We start from the raw sequence: 22664 nt of genomic DNA, 5'->3' as shown, positions 1-22664 counted from the left end.
TGCAGTCCTGGGCGTGGTACAGCAAGATGAGAGCTCTTTATTTAGGATAGTTTCATTTTTTTTTGTAATTCATGTTTTAAGCGTTTGTTTCCTAGCGCACTCAAGAATGACACAAGGACAACCTTTTCCCCATCTCTCTCTCTCTATGCGGCCACTTTTGTCATTTTGATGACGGATATTATGATAATGCCGATGATGAACTCGAGTGGGATGGCTCAAAGGTCAAAGTGCTCGGTTGCAGAAACCAGAGAGGGCTGTGAGTCGATAGCCCAGGCTAAGGTAGGCGCGGTCCATCATCCTACACGGGTGGCAACCCTTGATGTTGTAGCTCATGGAGGGGTCCGAATTGTCAGACGAAGAAAACGAGGACAAATTGGAATTATTGGGTCATAAGGATGACAGAATGTGATGTTGCTATTGCAGCGTCTTCCAAGCGTGGAGATGAATTGTGATCCAGTTAAATAGCTTGTCTAATATGAGGTCTATTTAAAATTAAATATGTGGCATGGAGCTCATATCCTGGAGATGTAGTGATGATATACGTTAATCTGCCAACCTGGGATGGATTGTTGCATCAAAGGATCATGAAATTTCGATGGTGACGCTGTGGGTTGGTGTTGTATCGATGCGGCGGTGGATAGAACATGGCTGATGATGACGATGGTGATGACTGACGGTGACTGTCGAACCATCATTCTTCAAATGTTGATGATGATGATGCTGATGATGCTGATGAAAACATTCCTGCGGAGGGAGCTGGTAGGAACGTTGGGTTGCTCGGTCAATGGGCAGGGTCAACGGCGGCGTGGTGTATTCCGCAAATATGCCCGACTGTGAGGGCGAGCACAAGCCGGCGTGAGTAGGTTAAACGTTGAGTTTTATAAGGGCACCACGGGGTGACCAGCCCCTCCCGTCTACACCCAGCTCCACCCCTCCCACCCCCCACCCAGCCCCTCCCCACCCAGCCCCTCCCCACCCTCCCCACCCAGCCCCTCCCCTCCCCACCCAGCCCCTCCCCACCCAGCTCCACCCAACCCACCCAGCCCCTCCCCACCCTCCCCTCCCCACCCAGCCCCTCCCTCCCCACCCAGCCCCTCCATGCACGACGGACGGACACAATAATCCCCTGTGGGCTGGTGTAACCAGGAGGTTCCTACCAGTATAACGTTTTTATTGGCGTGGTATTTGTGTTTCTCACAGGTGACAGCAGCGTGCTCCCCCCAACTTTACCATTTGGTGTCGCTTAGTACACGGAACCGCAATTTCACAATGAGGATTTCACAGAACCCCTCACGCCGTCACCCCGTCAGCTCACTGCTATCTTTTATTTCCGTTGCTTATGTTTAAATTTGTACCAGAAATACAAACTACTCTCGACTTTTTTTTTCAACAATGACGTTTTATTGAAAGAAAAATAATACAACACGAAGCACAATTATACGTACATGAAGTTAGTGGACCCAAGACACACGGGATATTTCATGAACATTGGCTGCGCAAAGGACAGGTTCAACTTTAATTCTCGTGGGCACCTTGTGTCAATGAAATACCCAATGTCTCTTGGGTAGTGGAAACCAGGGATAGTTAAACACTTTGGTATTTTCAACGTAAAATGCAATGTTTGGGACAGTTTTCAACGGTAGCTATTATATTGGCGCACTTAGAACCGTTGTTTTAATTGAGCAATATCCCTTCAGCACACCTCTCACACACTCATTTGTGAATTCACTCCCCCCCACCCTCAGGTGAGGCCTAACTGCCAGCGCCTCGCCTAGACCTCAGTTATATAAAGCATATATCGTTTATATTCTTAGTTCTTTCGGTAAAGTCACGTAGAAGGGAAATAATAAAATAATAAAAATATCAAACAATATTTTTCTTATTTTAGAATATGAATCCCTGCAGTCACGAAAGCTTAAAATCAAAATTCATATATGGTTTGTGAGTTACTTTTTAGAGAAATATGTATTATTTTTTAAAGTATTTACATTCATATTTTTATAATAGATTTTTTTTTTACATTTGACTCAAATGTGCGGGTTATTATTACTACTGGGATAGACACAAATGATAGCTTGACGAAGTGGGCTTATCGTCGTGTGGCCATTTACAGCAGCTGAATTTGGTACAAATGTCGGGCTAGGTTAACACACAATTGCAAAGCATTATTAAATTATGTTTTAAAAAATCTTTGCTCCCTAGATAAATGTAGTAAGTATTTTGAGCAGTAACATAGTTTTGAAAATGGTATAATAAAATACAGTAATGCTATGGATGGTAGGGGCGTGCAAGGTATGAGGTTTTGGGTGACTGTGCAATGGGTTCCGGAGACACTTGTAGAGGTAACTTCTTTATTACAACACAACACTCCAACAGTCCTGATACTCTGTTACAGCCTAGGTACACAGCCTAGGTACACAGCCTAGATACACTACTCTGGCTACGCTCTGGATCTCGCCCTCACAAGGTCGTAGAGTCGGGAGTTCCAGAGTCCCACCACTGGCTCTCACAGCGTCCCAGGGTCCTCCGATGGCTGGTATTGGGTCTTGAGCTACGACTGGCCCTGATCGTCCAGGGAGCTCCCCTTTTATAATTAGTCCCCAACGAGGGGTGGGGCCGTGTGGGCCCCCAGATCTCCCACAGAGCACACACAGCCCCCCCCTTTGGCGGCGCCAAGGCTTAAGCGCCTGGGTCACCCGGGAACCCAACGCCTGACGCCAAGAGGCTTAAGCGTCTGACCCGCCTGGGAACCCACGCCTGGCGCCAAGAGGCTTAAGCGCCTGGCCCGCCCAGGGTCCCAGAGCCACCAGCAGCCCCTCCCTTCTTATGTCACTACAACTGCGATGGATGGTACTTTGGGGTTACGAAAGGGTAGGGGAGGGACGGGAAGCAGTCGAGGGGCGAGGGGAGGGATGAGAATGGGGAATGGGGAAGAGGTGAGGCTTTAAGAGAGGAATAGAAGGTTGAGGGGGGCTGCTACATGAAGCGATGAGCTCCTATATTATTACGCACCATCAAGACCAAGCACCACTACACGACCCTCTCCTCGCCGACTATCTCCTCTCTTCTTCACATTTCCTCTGTATGTATGTTGAACTTCTTTCGCACTGTACGTCGCCAACCGTGCTAAATCAGTGGTGCGGGGGAAGGACAACAAACTAGATACAAAAAGCAGTTCTCAAGAAATACATTTTAATCTCCTCTGCTTTGAACTATGAACATCTCCTCTTTTCTCAGAAGGGTCAAATGAACCACGGACAATTATCTGGCGATGCTTGAACCGCCTCTGTACGGGTGCCGGCTGCTGTGAAGCAAACCTCACAGCAAGTGGAGCCACCTCGACCAGGCCCAGAAGACGCGTTTCTCTTCTCGTCTCTCCGCTTTCTCGCGTCCCCTCCTATCATCTCTTCTCACCTTCGCTCCATCAGTCCCCTGCCCTACCACTCTTCCCCCACTCCGCCTCTCCACTCCGCCACCCCATGCACCGCTCGCCCACTCTTCCCTCCTCTCCGCGGTCTCGTGACGCGCTCGTCCTCTCACGGGCGCGTGTCGCGTCCTCCTCCCCGTGGCCACCCCTACACCTGCGCCTCCTGCACCACGGCAACGGTCGCCACGTGACCGTGGCTGCCCTCCAGGTTGCCACTGGTGTTGCTGCTGAGCTTGGTGCTGAGGTTGATGACATCCCGCGACTGCGCCCTGGGTCCACTCCCGCTGTCCTGCCCCAAATCCAAGTGCTCGTGGTCTCTGAACGCGTTCTCGATGGCGGCGACGAGCGAGCGCCTGAACTGGGTTTTGAGATGCGAGCCGCTCAACACATAGAGGATCGGGTTGATGCAGCTGTTGAAGCACATAAGATAATCAACAATTAACAATGCCATTTCTGCCACGGGGTGAATCTCATTATTTTCATGAAAATATGTGGTCTCCAGCAGTCCGATGGCGTGGTACGGCGCCCAGCAGACGAAGAAGGCCACGACCACTGACACGATGATTCTGAGCGAGTTGCCGCGACGCGTCTTGTCTATACGCTGCAGTTTCGCCCCGATGCGACAGTAGCAGAAGATCATGACGGCGTACGGAAGAGCGAAGCCCAGGACAAACCGACAGATGTTCACGGCCATGATGTGCCGCAACTCCTCATCTCGGTTTTCACTGTAGTCGTCAAAGCAGACTATCATGCCATTGTCATCTGCTGTTGTGCTGAAGATGAGAGGCGGCAGGCTCAGCAGGAGGGAGAGGAGCCACACGGCCAGGCAGAGCCACCGGGCCAAGTGCAGGCGACGCAGGGGCAGCGAGGACACGGGGTGCAGCAGAGCGGCGTAGCGGTCGACGCTGATGAGCGTCAAGAAGTAGACGCTGGCGTTCGCGTTCACGAAGAGACCAAACGAGATCAGCTTGCACATGGCCGTGCCCATCGCCCAGTGCCCGTCCATGGCCTCTTCAACAACAAGCAAGGACATCTGCAGCATGAAGATGAAGTCGGCGATGGACAGGTGCAGGAAGAAGAGGGTCACCACCGTGCGCTTCATCTTGAAGCCCAGGATCCAGATGACCAAGAAGTTGCCGACGCTACCCAAGATGACGATGATGGTGTAGACGGTTATGGACACGTACTTGAAATTATTGAGATTGGTGGAGATTTCCGATAGCTCCTCCGTGCTGTTGGTGATCAACGGCGAATCCCAATCAGTGGAGTTCCAGTTGGACTGTGGTTTCAGAGAGAAGAGGGAGCTGGGTAGATGGGTGGTGGCGGTCATTCTGATGGGAATAGTGATGCTGTGGACTCCTGAGGAAGATCATAATAATTATCGTTAGAAATATCGATCACCTTGCCCTAGATCTCCATCATAATCGATGTCATCATCATGTAAGGGATATATTAAGGGACTTGTGGTGGTGCACACCTGTAACTCATCACCTGGAAGCGAAGGGTCGGAGGACCATGTCGAGATTTGTAAAACTCCCAAACCCGCTGGTGCGCAGGGTGGGCAGGAGATGACGGTGCAGAAAATGTTATCCTTTATACTGACCTTTGAGCATTATCCCCACGTCTAAGTAAATCGTTCTCTCCGTGTGGTCTCGTTTTCTTGAATATAAAGCAAAAAAATAGATACAAAAATAATGGCCTGTCTCAATGCAGTGTTTAGATAGTTTATAGCGCGTCGTCAATTCACTATCAGAGGAGGGTGGACCGGTTCAGCTATTGTCCATCACTGCAGTTGGCCGTGGCTTGGAATCGAACTCAGGTGGCTGGATTCATCGTGCATCGCGTGAGCCACCGTGCCACCGCTCGCTGCTAACAGCAATAAAACATATAACAAGCAACACAAGTCGCAGTGATATGTGAGCCAGTCCTGGCCACCATCTCTTCACCTCACATTGACCAGTGCGGTGAAGTATGGTCAAACAATCCCCGCGAGCGACACAGCATATGCAGGTCTTCGCCAAGTCAGAGATTGACTCGCTTAAAAATATAAAAGTGTATGCAGGTGGGTACGTAACTGAAACTTACCTTTCGGTAATGTCTCTGTCGTCTCTCTCTCTTTCTGCTCGACTCTCGCTCCAACTCAAGGCAGATACCACTGTTACTTTCCTCTTCTTTCTCCTCTCTCTCGACTCTTCCTCTCGTGTCCTCCACTCTCCGTGATTTCCCACCGCACCACAAATTATCATCAAACACCATCTGCCTCCGATACCGCAGCGGATGCTCGCGCGCAATGACGATTCCTGAAAGTGAAACTAAACACGTTTGCAACAAACGTGTTCTTGTGAAGGAAATGATAATAATGATCGTGACATCGAGATGAGGTGAAGGTTTTCTCTTCACGGAGACAGTCCTTTTGGATGATCTTGATGACGACGCGTTTACGAATTAAAACTTAAAGTGAGGATAACGATGCTGTTTCACGGTCAAGTATTTATTTGTGTCGCTCACAATTCACAGCAGTATCCTTCCCCCGGTTGTGCTTCACCAGTTGGTGTCGCTTACGGACACGAAACAGGAATTTCACAATGAGGGTGTCAGATCGGTGCGGGCCAGTGAGCATAGCCTGGTCCGACTCGACACCCTTGGTACGCAACACCTCAAACCCCCGCCAGCTCACCTAGATCTCAGATTCGTACAAGTGCTCCAGCTGCTGTGTTTCATGATAAAGTCCTCAGACCATGATGCCCTTGCTTGTATTTCCTTTTGACCCAGAAATAAAAAAAATGTTTACTCTCGACATTTTTAAACAATGACGTTTTATTTTTTTCAAAATAACGCAACACAAAGCACAATCGGTGTACAGGAAGTTAGTGGACCCAAGACACACGGGATATTTCATGAACATTGGCTGCGCAAAGGACAGGGTCTCGTAGGCACCTTGTGTCAATTTAATATCCAATGTATCTTGGGTAGTGGAAACCCAGCATAGTTTAAACACTTTGGTATTTCAATGTTAAATGCAATGTTAGCAATACGGCTATTATACTGGGGCACCCAGTGGTTTTGATTTATCAATATCGCTTCATTCATAATACAGAACAACTGTGGCTGTCGCCTGATGAAGCTAGTTGTAATTACTGGCGAAACGTCGGACTCAGATTGTAAATGTTGCGGTTTGGCTCTCCAACACACCGGTGTGCTGTACTAGTGACGAAGTGGACACGTTTTGTTTACGTGACAACCCTTACCAGTTAGCTGTGTCGGGTGGAGGCGGGTTTTAACGACACATTTCAATATTTACGCAATCTAACCCAAAAGACCTCTATTATGGATGATATCGGTCGTGAAAGCCTGCTGCGTGTTAAACTGAATATCCCTTCAGCGCACCCCTCACACTCGCCCACACACTCGTCTTGTACATTCACCCCCACTCTGGGGTGAGGCCAACCCGCCAGCGCCTCGCTTAGACCTCAGATATTTTTTTCATGTTAGTAAATTTTTACAGATATATTTGAACTCATGATAATTTTGTGGTCGTTTGAATTTTGAGCGAATGAAAAAAACATATTTGAAGATTTTATTTTTTACATTCTCGTGTGATTCGTTAACAACCGTTAAAAATTGTTATCGTGTTTGTTAGTCGTGCAACATTCCTTAAGGACCCTGCTGTACACTTTCTGTGCAATGTCATTGTTGTTGTCTCTTGTGTTTGTTGTTGCCGCTGCGTTCACGCAGCGCCACGGATCTCACGTGTTAAATAGCCGCACGACTGGCGAAACGGGAACTTCATCCGCGTAACAAATCAAAGCAACACTTAAGCTCTTCGTTTTGTCACGAGAGTCCGACGTTTCGTTTGCCTCCAATGTGCGGGTCATTTGGTACAAAGGTCGGGCTAGGTTAACACATAATTGCAAAGCATTGTTAAAAGATATAATAAATCAATCTTTACTCTCTGGAGAAATGAGCATTTTAAGCGGTACAGGTAACATAGTTTAAAAAGACACGGTGTAATAAAATAACGCTGTGGAAAGCAGGGGCGTGCAAGGGATGAGGAATGAGTGACTGCGATGGAGGGAGGTACGGGAAGGAGTGGAGGGGCGAGGGGAGGGATGAGAATGGGGAATGGAAGGAGGTTATGGAGGGGGACTGCTTCATGAAGCGATAAGCTCGCAGATAATTACGCGCCATCAAGACCAAGCACCGCTCCCCTCTCTTCGCCTACAATCTCCTGCCTCCTTCAAATGTCCCCTCCTCTCTTCACCTCATCGTTGCTCTCACTCAGGTATCTCTCGTTTTTTCTCACGGGGCTCAGAAGAACCACGGGCAATCATCCGGCGATGACTGAACCAGGCCCAGAAGACGCGTTTCTCTTCTCGTCTCTCTGCATTCTCTCTCGTCCGCACATAGCATCTCTTCTCACCTTCGCTCCACCAGCCTCCTGCCCTCCCACGCTCCCCCCACTCCGCCACCCCGTGCACCGCTCGCCCACTCTTCCCTCCTCTCCGCGGTCTCGTGACGCGCGCGTCCTCTCACGGGCGCGTGTCGCGCCCTCCTCCCCGTGGCCACCCCTACACCTGCGCCTCATGCACCACGGCAACAGTCGCCACGTGACCGTGGCTGCCCTCCAGGTTGCAACTGGTGTTGCTGCTGAGGTTGCTGCTGAGGTTGGTGACATCCCGCGACTGCGCCTTGGATCCGCTCCCGCTGTCCTGCCCAGAATCCAACGTCTCGTGGTCTCTGAACGCGTTCTCGATGGCGGCGACGAGCGAGCGCCTGAACTGGGTTTTGAGATGCGAGCCGCTGAACACGTAGAGGATTGGGTTGATGCAGCTGTTGAAGTACACTAGACCCGCCACCACAGGAAGGGCTTTTTGTGACGTCTTAAACATCTCATAATAGTATTGAATGTAGGAGGCGGCTTCCAGCATTCCGATGGCGTGGTACGGCGCCCAGCAGACGACGAAGGCCACGACCACGGACACGATGATTCTGAGCGAGTTGCCGCGACGCGTCTTGTCTCTGCGCCGCAGCCTCGCCCCGATGCGACAGTAGCAGAAGATCATGACGGCGTACGGAAGAGCGAATCCCAGGACAACCCGACAAATGTTCACGGCCGTGATGTTCCACGTCTGCTCTTCGAAGCTGTCACCGTAGCCATTGTAGCAGAATATGACGCCGCTGTCCTCAATCGTCGTGCGGAAGATGAGAGACGGGAGACTCAGCAGCAGGGCGAGGAGCCACACGGCCAGGCAGAGCCACCGGGCCAAGCGCAGGCGACGCAGGGGCAGCGAGGACACGGGGTGCAGCAGAGCGGCGTAGCGGTCGACGCTGATGAGCGTCAAGAAGTAGACGCTGGCGTTCATGTTCACGAAGTTACCGAACGAGATCAGCTTGCACATGGCCGTTCCCATCGCCCAGTGGTCGTCTATGGCCCCGTGGGCAATGACCACGGGGATCTGCATCACCAAGATGAAGTCGGCGATGGACAGGTGCAGGAAGAAGAGGGTCGCCACCGTGCGCTTCATCTTGAAGCCCAGAATCCAGATGACCAAGAAGTTGCCGACGCTACCCAAGATAAAGATGATGGTGTAGATGGTTATGGACGCGTACTTGAAAGTATTGCGTTTGGAGATTTCTGACGGCTCCTCCGTGCTATAGGTGATCAACGGCGAATCCCAATCAGTGGAGTTCCAGTTGGACTGTGGTTTCTGAGAGAAGAGGGAGCTGGGTAGATGGGTGGTGGCGGTCATTCTGATGGGAATAGTGATTCTGTAGACTCCTGAGAGAGATCGTCATAATAATCGTAAGACATATGGAACACCTTGCCACCAATGTCGTCATCATGTAAGGGATATATTAAGATACATTTGGTGGTGCACACCTGTAACTCATCACCTTGGACTTGAAGGTTGGATTCTTTCAACATTTGTAAACTAGACATGGCAGTACATAAAGTACAGGAATTACTGCTATAACGCGGAACGCGCGCCGTTATAACGCGGTTTCTGAGCAGTGCGGAATCGGTACGAATGATATCCCGCCTTACTATGTGTGGGTACACCGTATATCGCCAAACTATATTGTTACATTGCTTATGAGGAAATAGCTGCGCTCAACGTGTATTTCGATTAACCCGGCATTGTTCAAAAACGTATCTCCGGTGTTAAAGGGGGAATGACTGTATTATGTATTATATTGATTAACTTTCTGAACCAGCTGGCCACGATTGGGCAAAACTTAGGCCATTTTTCACGCAGGATACTGGAGAGCGGTAACTCGAGGTGGCCCCACAGGGAAAATACATCTAAATAATAAGATGCAATAACTTAAAGAATATAATCAATCTAAACGTTTTAATGCCAGCGTCAACATAAATAACCACGAGATGCTTCTAATTCTAGGTAAAAATAAATGATAAATAATAAAATTTAGCTGTGACGGTCCCACCTGATGACGAAGCCTTGTGTTGCCTCCGAAACATCGTGATTTATTATTTTATTTCTTTATTATTTATATTATTTTTATTACTTATTTTTAATTTTTTACCTACGTGACTTTACCGAAAAAACCTAAGAGTATAGATGCTTCTACTTTATCTAATGTTCGTCAAATCTTAAATCGAGTGTCCACGCTTCGTCGCTTCGTTTGATCGATTTGCTGGGGTCGGGGTAACCGGTAAACTTCTCGTGACCACGATGACTCGTGCCCACAACGCCAAGCAAACCATCGGCAAGTGTTTAACAAAGCATTCCCTACTGCGAGTCTCGGAGAAGTCGGACCTGCTCACTGGTTTTTCGCAACAACAACAAAAATAAACACGCCTGGATCCGTGTCTCGTGATAGAATGTAGTTCAGTATATGATGGTGATAATTGTTGACAGCGTTTGGAATAGAACTCAGGTAGCTAGATTCATAGTGCATCCCGTAAGCCACCGTGCCACTGCTCACTGATACAGCAATGAAGATGCCCACAACACAAGTCGCAAGTGAAATCCGAGGCCAGTCTTGGGATTGACTCGCTTTTACAAGAAGAATGTTGTTATGTAGTTGTGTACGTAACGCAAACTTACCTTTCCGTAATTTATCTCTGGTCTCTCTCACTCTCTGCTCGACTCTCGCTCCAACTCAAGGCAGATATCACCGTGACTCTCCTTTTATTTCTCCTCTCTGCCACTCTTCCTCCCGTGTCCCAAGATGACCCAGTGAACCAACAATTATCATCATCCTCCACCAGCCGCCTCCGACACCGCAGCGAATGCCCGCGCGCAATTACGATTGCACAAACTTACATCGATGCGTAACAACAAACGTGTTCTTGTGAGAAAATAAGTAATAAAAAAAAACTTTAAAAAAACACACTTTCAGGAATTGTACCGTACGAGTAATGGCAGATCTACACGACTCCAGGAAGTGGCCCCAAAGCTTGCCATAACGTAAGGACTGTGGTGATTTACAGCCAACGTTAGTTGAGCGTGGACAATTAGACCCAAGCCGAAACATAAGATTTCAAAAAGATTGCTTAAAAATATATATTGTTACTTTTAATGATAGAATATAGCAGTGTCACTAGTATGACATACGTATACCAAGTTTTCAGTCGATACGACATTGGGAAGTGGGTTAAAATTGAGTTACAATATTTGAGGATATGACAACAGACAGAGTTGAGGATACAACAGACAGAGTTAAATAAAAGCGTGTCGTAATGATGATGATGATCGTGACATCGGGACTAGGCGTATCTGTTCTCTTAATGAAGACACTCGGTCCTTTGAAAGATGCTGATGATGTTGAAGATGCACCCAGGCGGCTGGAACTTCGGTGTTATTTGGTCGTAAACATTACAAAGTGATGTTAATGCAGCGTCTTCAATATTTAGACATCAATAATGAATCCTTGAAAAAACTGATGTGGATTGTTGCATCACAGGATCATGAGAGATGGTGATCTTTATTCGGGAATTAATAGAACATTTCTGATGATTCATAATAAATAAAGGATGATGATAAAGATTATGATTGGCGCAAAATAATTGAAGGATTTCTTTTTTAATTGAATAGGCATTAAAGAATCCAGTATGCAAAGTGTATTTAATAGAGGGAATAACCGAAGGATGTAGATGATTATTACGGTGATGATTGATAATGCTGATTGGGGAATGATGACCACACTTTAAGAATGATAATCTAAGATGTTGATGCTTTTTATGATCCAGTATTTGTGTTACTAACAACTTACAACAAATTTCCACCCTCCCACGCCCTTTGTGCTTTACAAATCGGGTGTCGCTTAGCAAACGAAACCGCAATTTCACATTGAGGATTGTGAGATGTGTGGGCCGGTTATCATTGGAGTCAGTTTGACACAATCTGTGCACAACCTAAGGCTGGAATTAAATAATATATATTGCTATAAAATAGATTTCTGTTTATATGATTGTGGTTATGGTTGTACTTTATTAATCCCTAATCTCTGCCATTACATACAATTAAACAATAAAAGGTAAAAAGAAAAAAATTGAGCAATATAATACAATACACTATTAGACATTATTGTAAAAAATTAAATAAAAATTCTATCCCATGTGTTAGTGAATTTTTTTTTTATTTTAGGCAGGAAAATCATTTTCAAATTTAGATTTTTTTTCTAGGGGGGGGACCCCCAGGAAAGATTTGGTCCCCCCCAATGTTGACTATGGCTACGGCCTTGGCGCAACCCCTCATCCCACCATCTCACCCACTTCTTAACCAGCAACGACTTTAAAGACGCTCTTTCTGCCTTCTTTTAAGGGCCCCCTTGTATTAAGCTCACCCTTAGAAATGTCTCTTATGCCGATGTGGTTGGAATAACGCGTAAAAGGCCGGGTGTTTTTTGCGCATGTTTCCGTGCGTTGCTTGAAACGTGTTATTTCATGGCCTGCACTGTTTTCATATTATTATTTGGTACAAACAATGTCGTGGTGAGTGTGACGTGTGACGCAGTGGTTTGCGCGATGCACTTGGGCGAGTCTGCAGCTGCAATGTCCGCGCCGAGGCACGTGAGGTCGCGGTGGGCACGCGAACTCACGACAGGGCCAGGGTCCGTCACGTGGCCCCGGCGCTGGGTAGTGTGGTCCAGATGTCTTGAGACCCCCCCCCCCCCCCATCAAATTCTCTAAAACGGAATACTTTCTAAAATAAAAATAAATACTCGGTTTATTAAAAACAGAAATGAGTATGCAAAGGACGAAGAAAATTATTCGGGGTAAATTAATTGGTGGGAGGGGGGGGTCACAAGACATCTGGACCAGCCTGTACACCAACAGGCCCCTTTTGGCCAATCTGCTGCTGGATAGACCGCAAGGCATCTCCACGCACTGCTGCGGGTCGAGGGGGTTATTCTGACCATACCACACCAGGCTGGACAGCTGGGGGGGGGGGTTGTGTAGGTGACAGCACATAGGTTTACAGTACAACACAACAGGGGTGGCTGTATAACACGACCAATATCATGCAAGGTACAGGTTGTTTGGGTTCGATCACGTAAATATATACAAGTGTCGTTAAACCCGCCACCACCCGACACAGCCAACTAGTAAGGGTTGTCACGTAAACAGAACGTGGCCAATTTGTCTCTATTCCAGCCACACCGTTGTGTTGGAGAGCCAAGCCGCAACATTTACAATCTGAAGTCCGACCTTTCGCCAGCAAATACAATTGAGTGGTTCTGTTGCTGGAGACGATCGCTGCACCGCTCCCCGCTGTCCACCACAGCCCCTGCCACTGCCATCGCCACACGGCTGGGTGCTGCGTTGGCACTGGTGCACAGGCACACTCAACAACGGCAGTCTCACAACTTTGAAGGCGACGAGAACTCTGGATGTGTCGCCTCGGAAAGGAAAACTACAGACTAGGCGTCGTTTCGGGCGATGACCCTTCTGCGTGGCACATGCTCGCTTCGTCGCAGATATAGAAGGTCCATTGCCCGAAACGTTGCAAATGATATATATTTTTACTTTTAAGGCCATATTGTAGAACCCATCATCACGAACACCCCTGTTCACGATTAATGGCGTAACGACGGGCCTTAATAGAGCCCAATGTGTAGTATAGTGTAGTGCATAGTGTAGTGCATAGTGTAGTGTATAGTGTATAGTGTAGTGTATAGTAGTGTATAGTAGTGCATAGTGTAGTGTATAGTGTAGTGCATAGTGTAGTGCATAGTGTAGTGTATAGTGTAGTGTATAGTGTAGTGTATAGTAGTGTAGTATAGTGTAGTGTATAGTGTAGTGTATAGTAGTGTATAGTGTAGTGTATAGTGTAGTGTATAGTGTAGTGTATAGTGTAGTGTATAGGAGTGTATAGTAGTGTATAGTAGTGCATAGTGTAGTGTATAGTGTAGTGTATAGTAGTGCATAGTGTAGTGTATAGTAGTGTATAGTAGTGCATAGTGTAGTGTATAGTAGTGCATAGTGTAGTGTATAGTAGTGTATAGTATAGTGTATAGTAGTGCATAGTGTAGTGTATAGTAGTGCATAGTGTAGTGTATAGTAGTGTATAGTAGTGCATAGTGTAGTGTATAGGAGTGTATAGTAGTGCATAGTGTAGTGTATAGTAGTGCATAGTGTAGTGTATAGTAGTGCATAGTGTAGTGTATAGTGGTGCATAGTGTAGTGAGTGTATAGTAGTGCATAGTGTAGTGTATAGTAGTGTATAGTGTAGTAGTGTAGTGTATAGTGTAGTGTATAGTGTAGTGTATAGTGTAGTGTATAGTAGTGTAGTGTCTCCGTATGAGCCTGAAGTGTTCACTTACCGAACATTCCCCGGTTAACGACGGGCTGTTGTGGGTACAGTCAATATTAATTAATGCATCGATTGACCACGTTTCTTTCAACAGTATGTGTTTATAATGTTGGTAATATTTTTACGTATTTAATATCCATCGTTTAAATATTAGACGAGTACGTTTTTTTGGGTGACAAAAGGTAACTTTAGATGCCATCGGAGCTAATTAAACCTTTAACGGGTATTTGCTAAACTCGGTTTCGTGCAGGCAATTTCCGTCGCCAAGTGGGGTTTGACCGTATTCCAGTTCTTAAAAAAATATAAATACTATCGCAGTCGTACGGCTGTTGCGGCTTTTGTTTATTAAACCACGATGGTTCGATATAAAATGTTTAAATTTCTGACCACGAGAAAGGAATTGAGATGAAACGTCCTGACTTTCATTTGTGAAGTCGTGCGCGTGCGTGTGTGTATGTCTGTATGTCTGTACGCGTGGGAGTGGTGGTGTAGTGGTTAGCGCTACGCTGCGCTACGAACCTGGCGACCGAGTTCGATTCCCGCTCACGGCCAATATCACTGACGATTATTTGAACCAGTCCTGAGCCTCCTCCCCTAGGTCGACTCAGCCTCAAATGTGTAAACATCGCCACTGGGGTGACAAAGGCGGCCGGGCGTGGTGTTGGCCACCCACCCCCTCGTGTGCCGTTCCGGCCTTCATAGGTGCTCGCTAACAGCACTTGCCCCAACAGTCTGTTAAGGCTATGGGGGAATCTTTCTATTTGTGCCCAAGCAAAACACTCTACAGAGGTAAGGGACTGGTGGCACCCCATTTTATCCTCCATTCAACTCACTGAACGACCTTAACTGCCTTTCAACAACTCCCTTCACTGCCTGACCTTCCCTCTCACCCCTTGTATCTGCCCTTAACTCCGTTAACTGCCCTGAGCTGACAGCCACGTGTCTGCCCGCTCATCACACTCCACGTGCCACCCACGACAGCTGGAGGGCCGGGGCTTTGTCCACTCAAGTGGTGCTGTTGGTGTCCACGTTCAGTACCGTGAGTCGAGAGACTCATTCCTGCAGTCCCCGATGTGGTACCACACCCTGGACCACGTAGCACCTCAACTCCCTTATACACGAGGTAATGCTGCGTAACGACTGTGCTTCATTACATTGGCCGTATTGACCTCCTAATGTATTGACCCCTTGACCTGTGCCCCAAACAAGTCGAAGCCTCCTCCTCCTACATTGCAGTATCACAACGAGGGGATGATGCTGCTGCTGTGGGTGATATGGTCAGCACACTGGACTTTCAATGCAGAGATCGCTGGTTCGGTGGCGTAGGTTTTCACGACCTCGCCTGGTATACAGGAGGTCGTGGGTTCGATCCCGACCCTGACGCCTGTTGTATATTTGGGGTTTGTGTTGTCTCTTTCCCCGTGGTGGCGTCGTTATACCCTTCACGTTTAGAAACACGCGTAGAGATTATTTGGCTGTTGCTTTAAATGTCCACGTGACAATTTACATGTCCACGTGACAAGAAGCCACTTCGTTGAGCTGCTATCATTTGTGACAGCCGGGTCGCTTCTGAAAAATATCTACATCGTAGCTCAGCGGGGTCTTACCTGGCAAAATTAAATAAAAGTTTAATAGTTTTAATTCTCCCGGCGCGGTAATGAAAGCAGTGGGCGAGTGTCTTAAATTGCCTGCCTCTGTCGAACCAATAGTATACATGGGTATACGTCGCATTTGGTGGGATCAACTGCTCAGGACGAATGGCCAGCGTGCAAGGTTAGGCCGATATTCTACCGGAGTTATATTCCGAGCAACGGTCAATGCCACGTGGCGAGTGATATGTGATGAGCCTTCTCCTTGCGTGCGAGCCCCCTTCACCGATCCCCAACTGACCGGCAATGGTGAAGTATGACCAAAACAACCTACCAAGTCCGACGCGCCGTGGCGGGAGGCCTTCATCCAGCAGTGGAGTGGCAGAGGGTGGCAACAGGCCATAATTCACATGCGTATATAAATATATAAATCTCGGGATAATGTGTGAGTCTTGACTTTTCCGAAGGCTAACGTGAATAATAATACTCGCCACCACCACCACCAACGACTTATCACGAAACCAGCACGGCTATTTACAGTAAAAGAAATTAGTCAACGCATCACCACCATCATTAACAACAACAGCAGCAGCATCATCATCACATCAAAGAGCTCGTGACGTCAACAGTAGCGGCAGTTGGGGTTTCGTAACAATATTAGAATTTCCAAATAATTTCGTTTAAAAAATAATAATAATCCCCTCCACCAGTCAACCCCCCTCCAAACCCCAAAGCGTAAACTCCAAACACGACTCATGCTGCTTAACCCTCCCCCCCATCTCCTCCACCCCTACCCCTAACACTCGACCCCGTGACCGTAATCTCACTCATAGGGCCTGCGGTCACTGGCTCCATGCAATGAGTCGCGATAACAGTCACACATCTCCGCCGCTATTCCCAGCGGAATAAATTAGGGCGAGCGTTTCGTTTCGCCGTGGTCCTCCTCCTCCTCCTCATCTGAGTTGCCCGCAAACTCGCCTCTTGTTTCATGCGCGCGGTCCATTCGTGAGCGCGCGTGCTGTGGTGCTGTTGTTGTTCTGTTGTTGTTGTTGTGTTGTTGTTGTTCTGGTGTCGTGTTCTTGTTGTTGTGGTGTTGTTGTGTTGGTTTGTTGCGTCGTTCTGTGTTGTTGTTGCGTTGCTGTTGCGTTGCTGTTGTTGTGTTTTGTAAGATCTCCACCCACCCACCCCACTCTGTTTGGGAGCTGCACGCTGGGAATCGAGGAAGGGAGCTTTGTGGGGGGGGGGGGGGCGCTGACCCTCCTTCTTGAACACCTGGAGCGTTGTGCGTAGATGCGAGGTGCCCTGGGGACCTTGCGAAGGCGACACGGACGTTGATATAAACAGCAGCGGCAGCAGCATCCGAGGCGAGTGCCGTGCGGCGACTTGAGCGACACGGACCCCCCCCCATCCCCATCCCCACGCCACAGCTCTCGTCGTACGAGCGGACCCTGCCGCTCCAACTGAGCCCCATCTTTGCTAGAGACCCCCACTCCCCGCACACACAAATGGATATCGTCTCGGTCGTCCTCGTCACCGCCGTCACCATCAGCATCACCAGCGGCAGCAGCATCAGCAGCGGCAGTGCCAGCAGCCTCCCGGTGGCATATCAACACCCGGAGTTGCACTCGACCTCCCCAACATCATCAGCACCACTATCACCATCGGCATCACCTTCGTCATCATCATCGTTCAACGAGACGAGTACCGCGTCCGGGAGTTCCAACCACACGAGTAGCGGCTTCCCCTACGATTACAACTACGGCTACGACACCGTGGGCACGGAATGCGACTACAGCGAGTGGAACGTCACGCCGACGCTCATCCCCATCGTCTACTCGCTGGTGTTCGTGTGCGGCCTCGTGGGCAACGGCCTCGTGGTGTGGACCATCGCGCGCCTCAAGACGCGCAAGCGCAACACGGATCTCTACATCGCCAGCCTCGCCTCCGCCGACCTCGTGTTCGTGCTCACGCTGCCCCTCTGGGCCGCCTACACGGCCCTGGACTACCACTGGCCCTTCGGGGGCTTCCTCTGCACCCTCAGCAGCTGCGTGTCCATGCTCAACATGTACGCGAGCATCTTCTGCCTCACCTGCCTCAGCCTCGACCGCTACGTGGCCGTCGTCTGCTCGCTGAGGTCCCACTCGTTCCGCACGGCGCGCGTGACCAAGGCTCTGCTCGCCGGCGTCTGGACTTTCTCGTCGCTCATGGCGCTGTTCACGGCCGCGCTGGCCACCACCAAGACCATCGCCGAAGATCGCGCCGACGCCGACGACGTCAGCTACGACGACGACGACGGCTACGGCGCGAGCGGCGGCCGAGTGGTGTGCGTGGTGGAGTACTCCTCGCTGGGCAGCAACGGGGAGATGTCTCCCGACTGGTGGAACGCCATGGCGGGCCTCTTCCACACGTCGGCGAGCTTCGTGCTGCCCGAGGTGGTGATGATCTACTGCTACGCGTGCATCATGGCCAAGATCCAGAACCACTTCACGCACGTGCGCAGGGAGAGCGACAAGCGTCGCCGGCTGCTGAGGACCATCTTCAACCTGGTGCTCACCTTCACCGTCTGCTGGCTGCCCTTCCACGCGGTGAAGGTCACGAACGCGCTCGTTCACTTCGGCGTGCTGCCCACGCGCTGCGGCCTGGAGCGATTCATTTTCGTGGGGCTGCCCTACACGGTGAGCCTCGCCTACGTGAACAGCTGCCTCAACCCCTTCCTCTACGCCTACTTCGACCCGCACTTCAGGTCCACGTGCCTGGGGGTGCTGCGCTGCGCCACCCTCGAGGCGCTCATGGCCGCGCAGGTCAGCTCGGCGGGAGGATCCGGCGCCGCGACGGCGTCTCGCGACGAGCCCTCGTCCCGATCCGACACCCCCGACGCGTGCGGCGGCGGCGCCGCCAAGGAGTCGAACGCGAGCGACGCCGTCGCCGCTTTGTGCTGCGGCCGCTTCCTGGCGCCGCCGGGCGCGCGCGCGCACACGGAGACCGAAACGTCAGACTTGCGCAAAAGTCCGACTCGATTCCAGCACGAGTCGCCCCTTCGTGGCGATAAGTAACGCGGTGACACGGACGTGAACTCTCGCGCTCTCGGCTCGGATGTCCCGGCCCCGGTCGTAGTAACGTGGAATGTCCACCACGGGCTCAGGTGGGGTGGTGAACTGTGACCAGGAGAGACGCGTCAAGGGAACCCACCGGCTTTGACTTTTGATGACGTGCTTTCGTTCCCGCCGTAAAGCGGAATTTGTATCCGCTTGCATTAAGACTTGTTGAGTTTGCATTGCTATTCGTGTGGAATCGGGATCGATTCTTTCAGACTCCAGGCTTTATTTCCTCCAGCTGCCAAGGCTCCGTGGAGCTAAGCGGCTCAATTCCAAGGAGTGACCACAGCGCAAGACGGTCTGCAGTGGAGATAGAGAATCAGAGTGTCTGTGTTTATCCTGGAGAAAATCAGATGTCCTTTGCCTGGAGTGAATGTGACAGGTCGACTTCATTTACACGCCACTCAAGCCAGAACTTTCTGTAAATCAGGATACACAATAGCATAGTTCTTTAAAAATAAACGTAAAAAAACACAAATCCACGGGTTATAGCGATCGCAATCGTGACAGATTTAATCCGTGGCTCGAGAAGGTAAAAGTGGAATATTAAGCTTGGTCAAAAGGACATTCCAAAGTCGGGCGCTGCGAAAGGGAAGGAGGTCATGGATTTCTCGGAATGCATTGTGATTTTAATTAATTAACTTCTGTAAATAAATAAAATCCATCGCAAAAAATATCTCGCCACGTCCTCCCCAAGCGGCCGCCTCTGCTTTATGTGACCCGGTCGAGGCTTACGATACACACTGGCACACAAGACAAAGATTCCCCAAGTAGCCTTTAACAGATTTTTGGGGCAAGTGCTGCTAGCAAGCACCTCTTAAGACCGACATGGCACACGAGGGGACGGGTGGTCAGCACCCAGTGCTGATGTTTTTTTTTAATTTTACTCCACACCGTACTAGCTTGCCCATTTGAGGCTGAATCGACCTAGCTGAGGCCCAGGACCGATTCAGATAATCGTCACCGGTGCCTGCCGTGAGCGGGAATCGAACTCGGCTCGCCGGTTTCGTAGCTCGCTACACACTCCCCACACACACAGACACACACAGACTCACACTGAGATACACCGACACACACGCGCACTGCCACACGCTAGGAAAGACTGTCCCATAGAAGCGTTGTCGTTACGTTGGTTCGTTGTGCCACTGCTATGCAAAACAAAGCGTCGCTGCTCATCACTTGAGAACACCTTGAACCCGCTCCACCCGCCCCACTCCGGCTCACCCCACCTGCTCCACCCACCCCACTCACCTTTCCCACTCACCCGTGTTCCGGGCTCACCTGCCTTGCTCCACCTGCAGCGGTGGTGGCAGCCAATCGGAGGCGCTAAGAAGAAATTATTAGCGAGTGTGTCACGTGACGACGAACACGTCTCTCCGACTGAACTCCATTATCTTCGACACTTGTGAGAATTCAGTCAAACAATCGAAGAATTGAAATCGACACTTATTTTTGTTGTTGTCGGTATAAAAACAACAAACTTCAACACAATCGTCGATGACACTGCCAAGCTCGTTCACGCGAGAGCCGAGCTGCTGTTCACGCCTGCCGATGCTCGATGTGATATCCAGCGAAACGTCGGACAAAACTGTGAACATTTTAGCTCTTTTTTCAACATTCCTCGGTGGCTATGAGATGTTAACTTACTCGCCTGGTGTACAGGAGGTCGTGGGTTCGATTCCGACCCTGACGCTTGCTGCTATATATTTGGAGGTTGCGTTTCTCTCTCTTCCCGTGGTCGTGTGGGTTTTTCTCCGGTTCCTCGGGGTTTCCCCCCCCCCCCACACACACATTTAGAAACATCACGCGTTCATCGTATTTGGCAGGCTGCTGTAAATTTCCAGATGAATGAGCCACTGCACTGAGCTATCATTTGTGGCCACGTCGCTTCTGAAAAGAAGCGACGTCGCTCAGTGGGTCACGAGACCTTGCAACATGAACATAGTTTACAGCAGAGGTGTGGACTCGAGTCATGTGACTTGGACTCGAGTCAGACTCGAGTCATGAATTTGATGACTTGCGACTCGACTTGGACTTGCATAACAATGACTTTGTCCCACCTATGAGATGTGGACTCGAGTCATGTGACTTGGACTCGAGTCAGACTCGAGTCATGAATTTGATGACTTGCGACTCGACTTGGACTTGCATAACAATGACTTTGTCCCACCTATGAGATGTGGACTCGAGTCATGTGACTTGGACTCGAGTCAGACTCGAGTCATGAATTTGATGACTTGCGACTCGACTTGGACTTGCATAACAATGACTTTGTCCCACCTCTGGTTTACAGTTCTATATTGGTTGTCGAACCCTGCTATAGCTAAACATTGGCATGATACCCATACACGATCTAACCCAACAGTCTATATAATTACGAATCCAAAGCACCGTGTGGCCTAAAGAGCAATGGCTCTTCTTCATAGCACATAAATGCGGATCATTCCTCGAAACGTCGCCTATTCCATATTGTCTTCCTCTTCAGGGTCACTGTGTTCCTGACGTCTGTATTGTTTGCGCTCGTGCACCACTGCCAACGTAATGAAGGATCACAGTCCCCCCGCAGTTTGAGATGCATTTCACATTTTCATTCCGACGGTACACTTGATTAGAAACAAGTTTCGCTGGCTGGATTTTGCGTTCCGAGGGAGGGAGGGACGGACGTAAGGTGACGTCCAAAGGACGCGTGGAGTGCCTGCCGTTATTTAGAATTCGCTTCTTGGCTATATGTGTGTATTGTTGCTCGGAATATTTGTTATTAACATAAGCGCCGATTTGTGATGATGGATTAACGCGCCTCCACATCTCGCCTCCACCGCGCCCCGCCCCTCCCCCTCCTAGCCCTTCCCCGCTCCTCAGTGCAATTAACCATTGGTCACGTGACCGAGGCTTAATTGACGGTGGGAATTGGACTGTGATTAACTTTTCTAGCCCATACCCATCCCATCTCACCCCCACCGCCCTCCCCCAAACGCACACAGCTATAGACCTGCAATATATACGCATTTGTACAGTATGCATGTACTGCAGTGATTGATGGGTGCTCCTCTGCGCTGATTGGTTGACGTGAGCGATCGATGGCTGTGACATGAAGCAGCGGCCGATCCGATGAATAAAACGAGACGGGGATGCAGGAAGTGTCCATTTGTCTGTCTGTGGGTCCGTGTGTCCGTGGGGGAGGCTCGTGAAGGACGCTGCTTGGGCAGTTGGAGGTAATGCGCCCTTCGATTACAGCGCAGGGCAGAGGAACTACGCTCACAACAACGAGCGGAGTGCCGGGCGGCTAAAAAGCAGCGAGATGACACAGTGGGGAGCACAGGGTGGTGGTGCATCGCCCAGTCGCCGCCGTCAAGTCAACCCATGGCCCCTCCCTGTATGTATACATGGTGAACTTCTTTCGCACCGTATGTAGCCAACAGCACTCATAGGTCTGTCCCGTGGCCTCCTGCCAGCGAGCCTGAGACACTTCACGTGGTGTCAAGGTACACCTTAGCCTTGCAAAATCGCCGTGTCTGTCTGTGGGTCCGTGTGTCTGTCTGTGAGCCCGTGCCTGTCTGTGTGTCCGTGTGTCTGTCTGTGTGTCCGTGTGTCTGTCTGTGGGTCCGTGTGTCTGTCTGTGTGTCCATGTGTCTGTCTGTGGGTCCGTGTCTGTCTGTTCGCGTGTCTGTCTGTGAGCCCGTGTCAGTCTGTGTGGTGCAAACCCTTCCGGATTGGCCGGGAATGTCGACTGGTATTAGCATCGGTCTCCCGGTAACTGTTGAACGCAATCCGG

At 49.7% G+C, this 22664-nt stretch overlaps 3 protein-coding genes across 4 annotated transcripts; 1 reads left to right on the top strand and 2 right to left on the bottom strand.

Annotated features, from left to right (window-relative positions):
• Positions 1-1950: 1950 nt before the first annotated feature.
• On the bottom strand, positions 1951-6125 carry LOC144719354 (formyl peptide receptor-related sequence 4-like). Of its 2 annotated transcripts, none has more exons than XM_078595215.1 (2): positions 5031-6125; positions 1951-4786 (listed from the first exon to the last, which is right to left on the bottom strand). In XM_078595215.1, the coding sequence occupies exons 1-2, from the start codon at positions 5038-5040 to the stop codon at positions 3576-3578; spliced, it is 1221 nt and encodes a 406-aa protein (XP_078451341.1). In that variant the 5' UTR covers positions 5041-6125; the 3' UTR covers positions 1951-3575. The 2 variants fall into 2 exon arrangements, with proteins under 2 accessions (XP_078451341.1, XP_078451342.1); XM_078595216.1 differs by having other exon boundaries at positions 5513-6125.
• A 102-nt stretch (positions 6126-6227) lies between these two features.
• On the bottom strand, positions 6228-12544 carry LOC144719355 (C3a anaphylatoxin chemotactic receptor-like). The gene is made up of 2 exons (XM_078595217.1): positions 10498-12544; positions 6228-9206 (listed from the first exon to the last, which is right to left on the bottom strand). The coding sequence occupies exon 2, from the start codon at positions 9175-9177 to the stop codon at positions 7996-7998; it is 1182 nt and encodes a 393-aa protein (XP_078451343.1). The 5' UTR covers positions 9178-9206; positions 10498-12544; the 3' UTR covers positions 6228-7995.
• A 4176-nt stretch (positions 12545-16720) lies between these two features.
• On the top strand, positions 16721-22029 carry LOC144719353 (apelin receptor A-like). The gene has a single exon (XM_078595214.1). It carries the CDS (start codon positions 17303-17305, stop codon positions 18848-18850), a length of 1548 nt encoding a protein of 515 aa, XP_078451340.1. The 5' UTR covers positions 16721-17302; the 3' UTR covers positions 18851-22029.
• The last annotated feature ends 635 nt before the right edge of the window (positions 22030-22664 follow it).

This window comes from Lampetra planeri, chromosome 6 (genome assembly GCF_965212315.1).
Source record: "Lampetra planeri chromosome 6, kcLamPlan1.2.h2, whole genome shotgun sequence".
NCBI lineage: Eukaryota > Metazoa > Chordata > Hyperoartia > Petromyzontiformes > Petromyzontidae > Lampetra > Lampetra planeri.
Note: the sequence above shows the minus strand (reverse complement) of the source record. Positions and strands in the feature narration are given on the sequence as shown.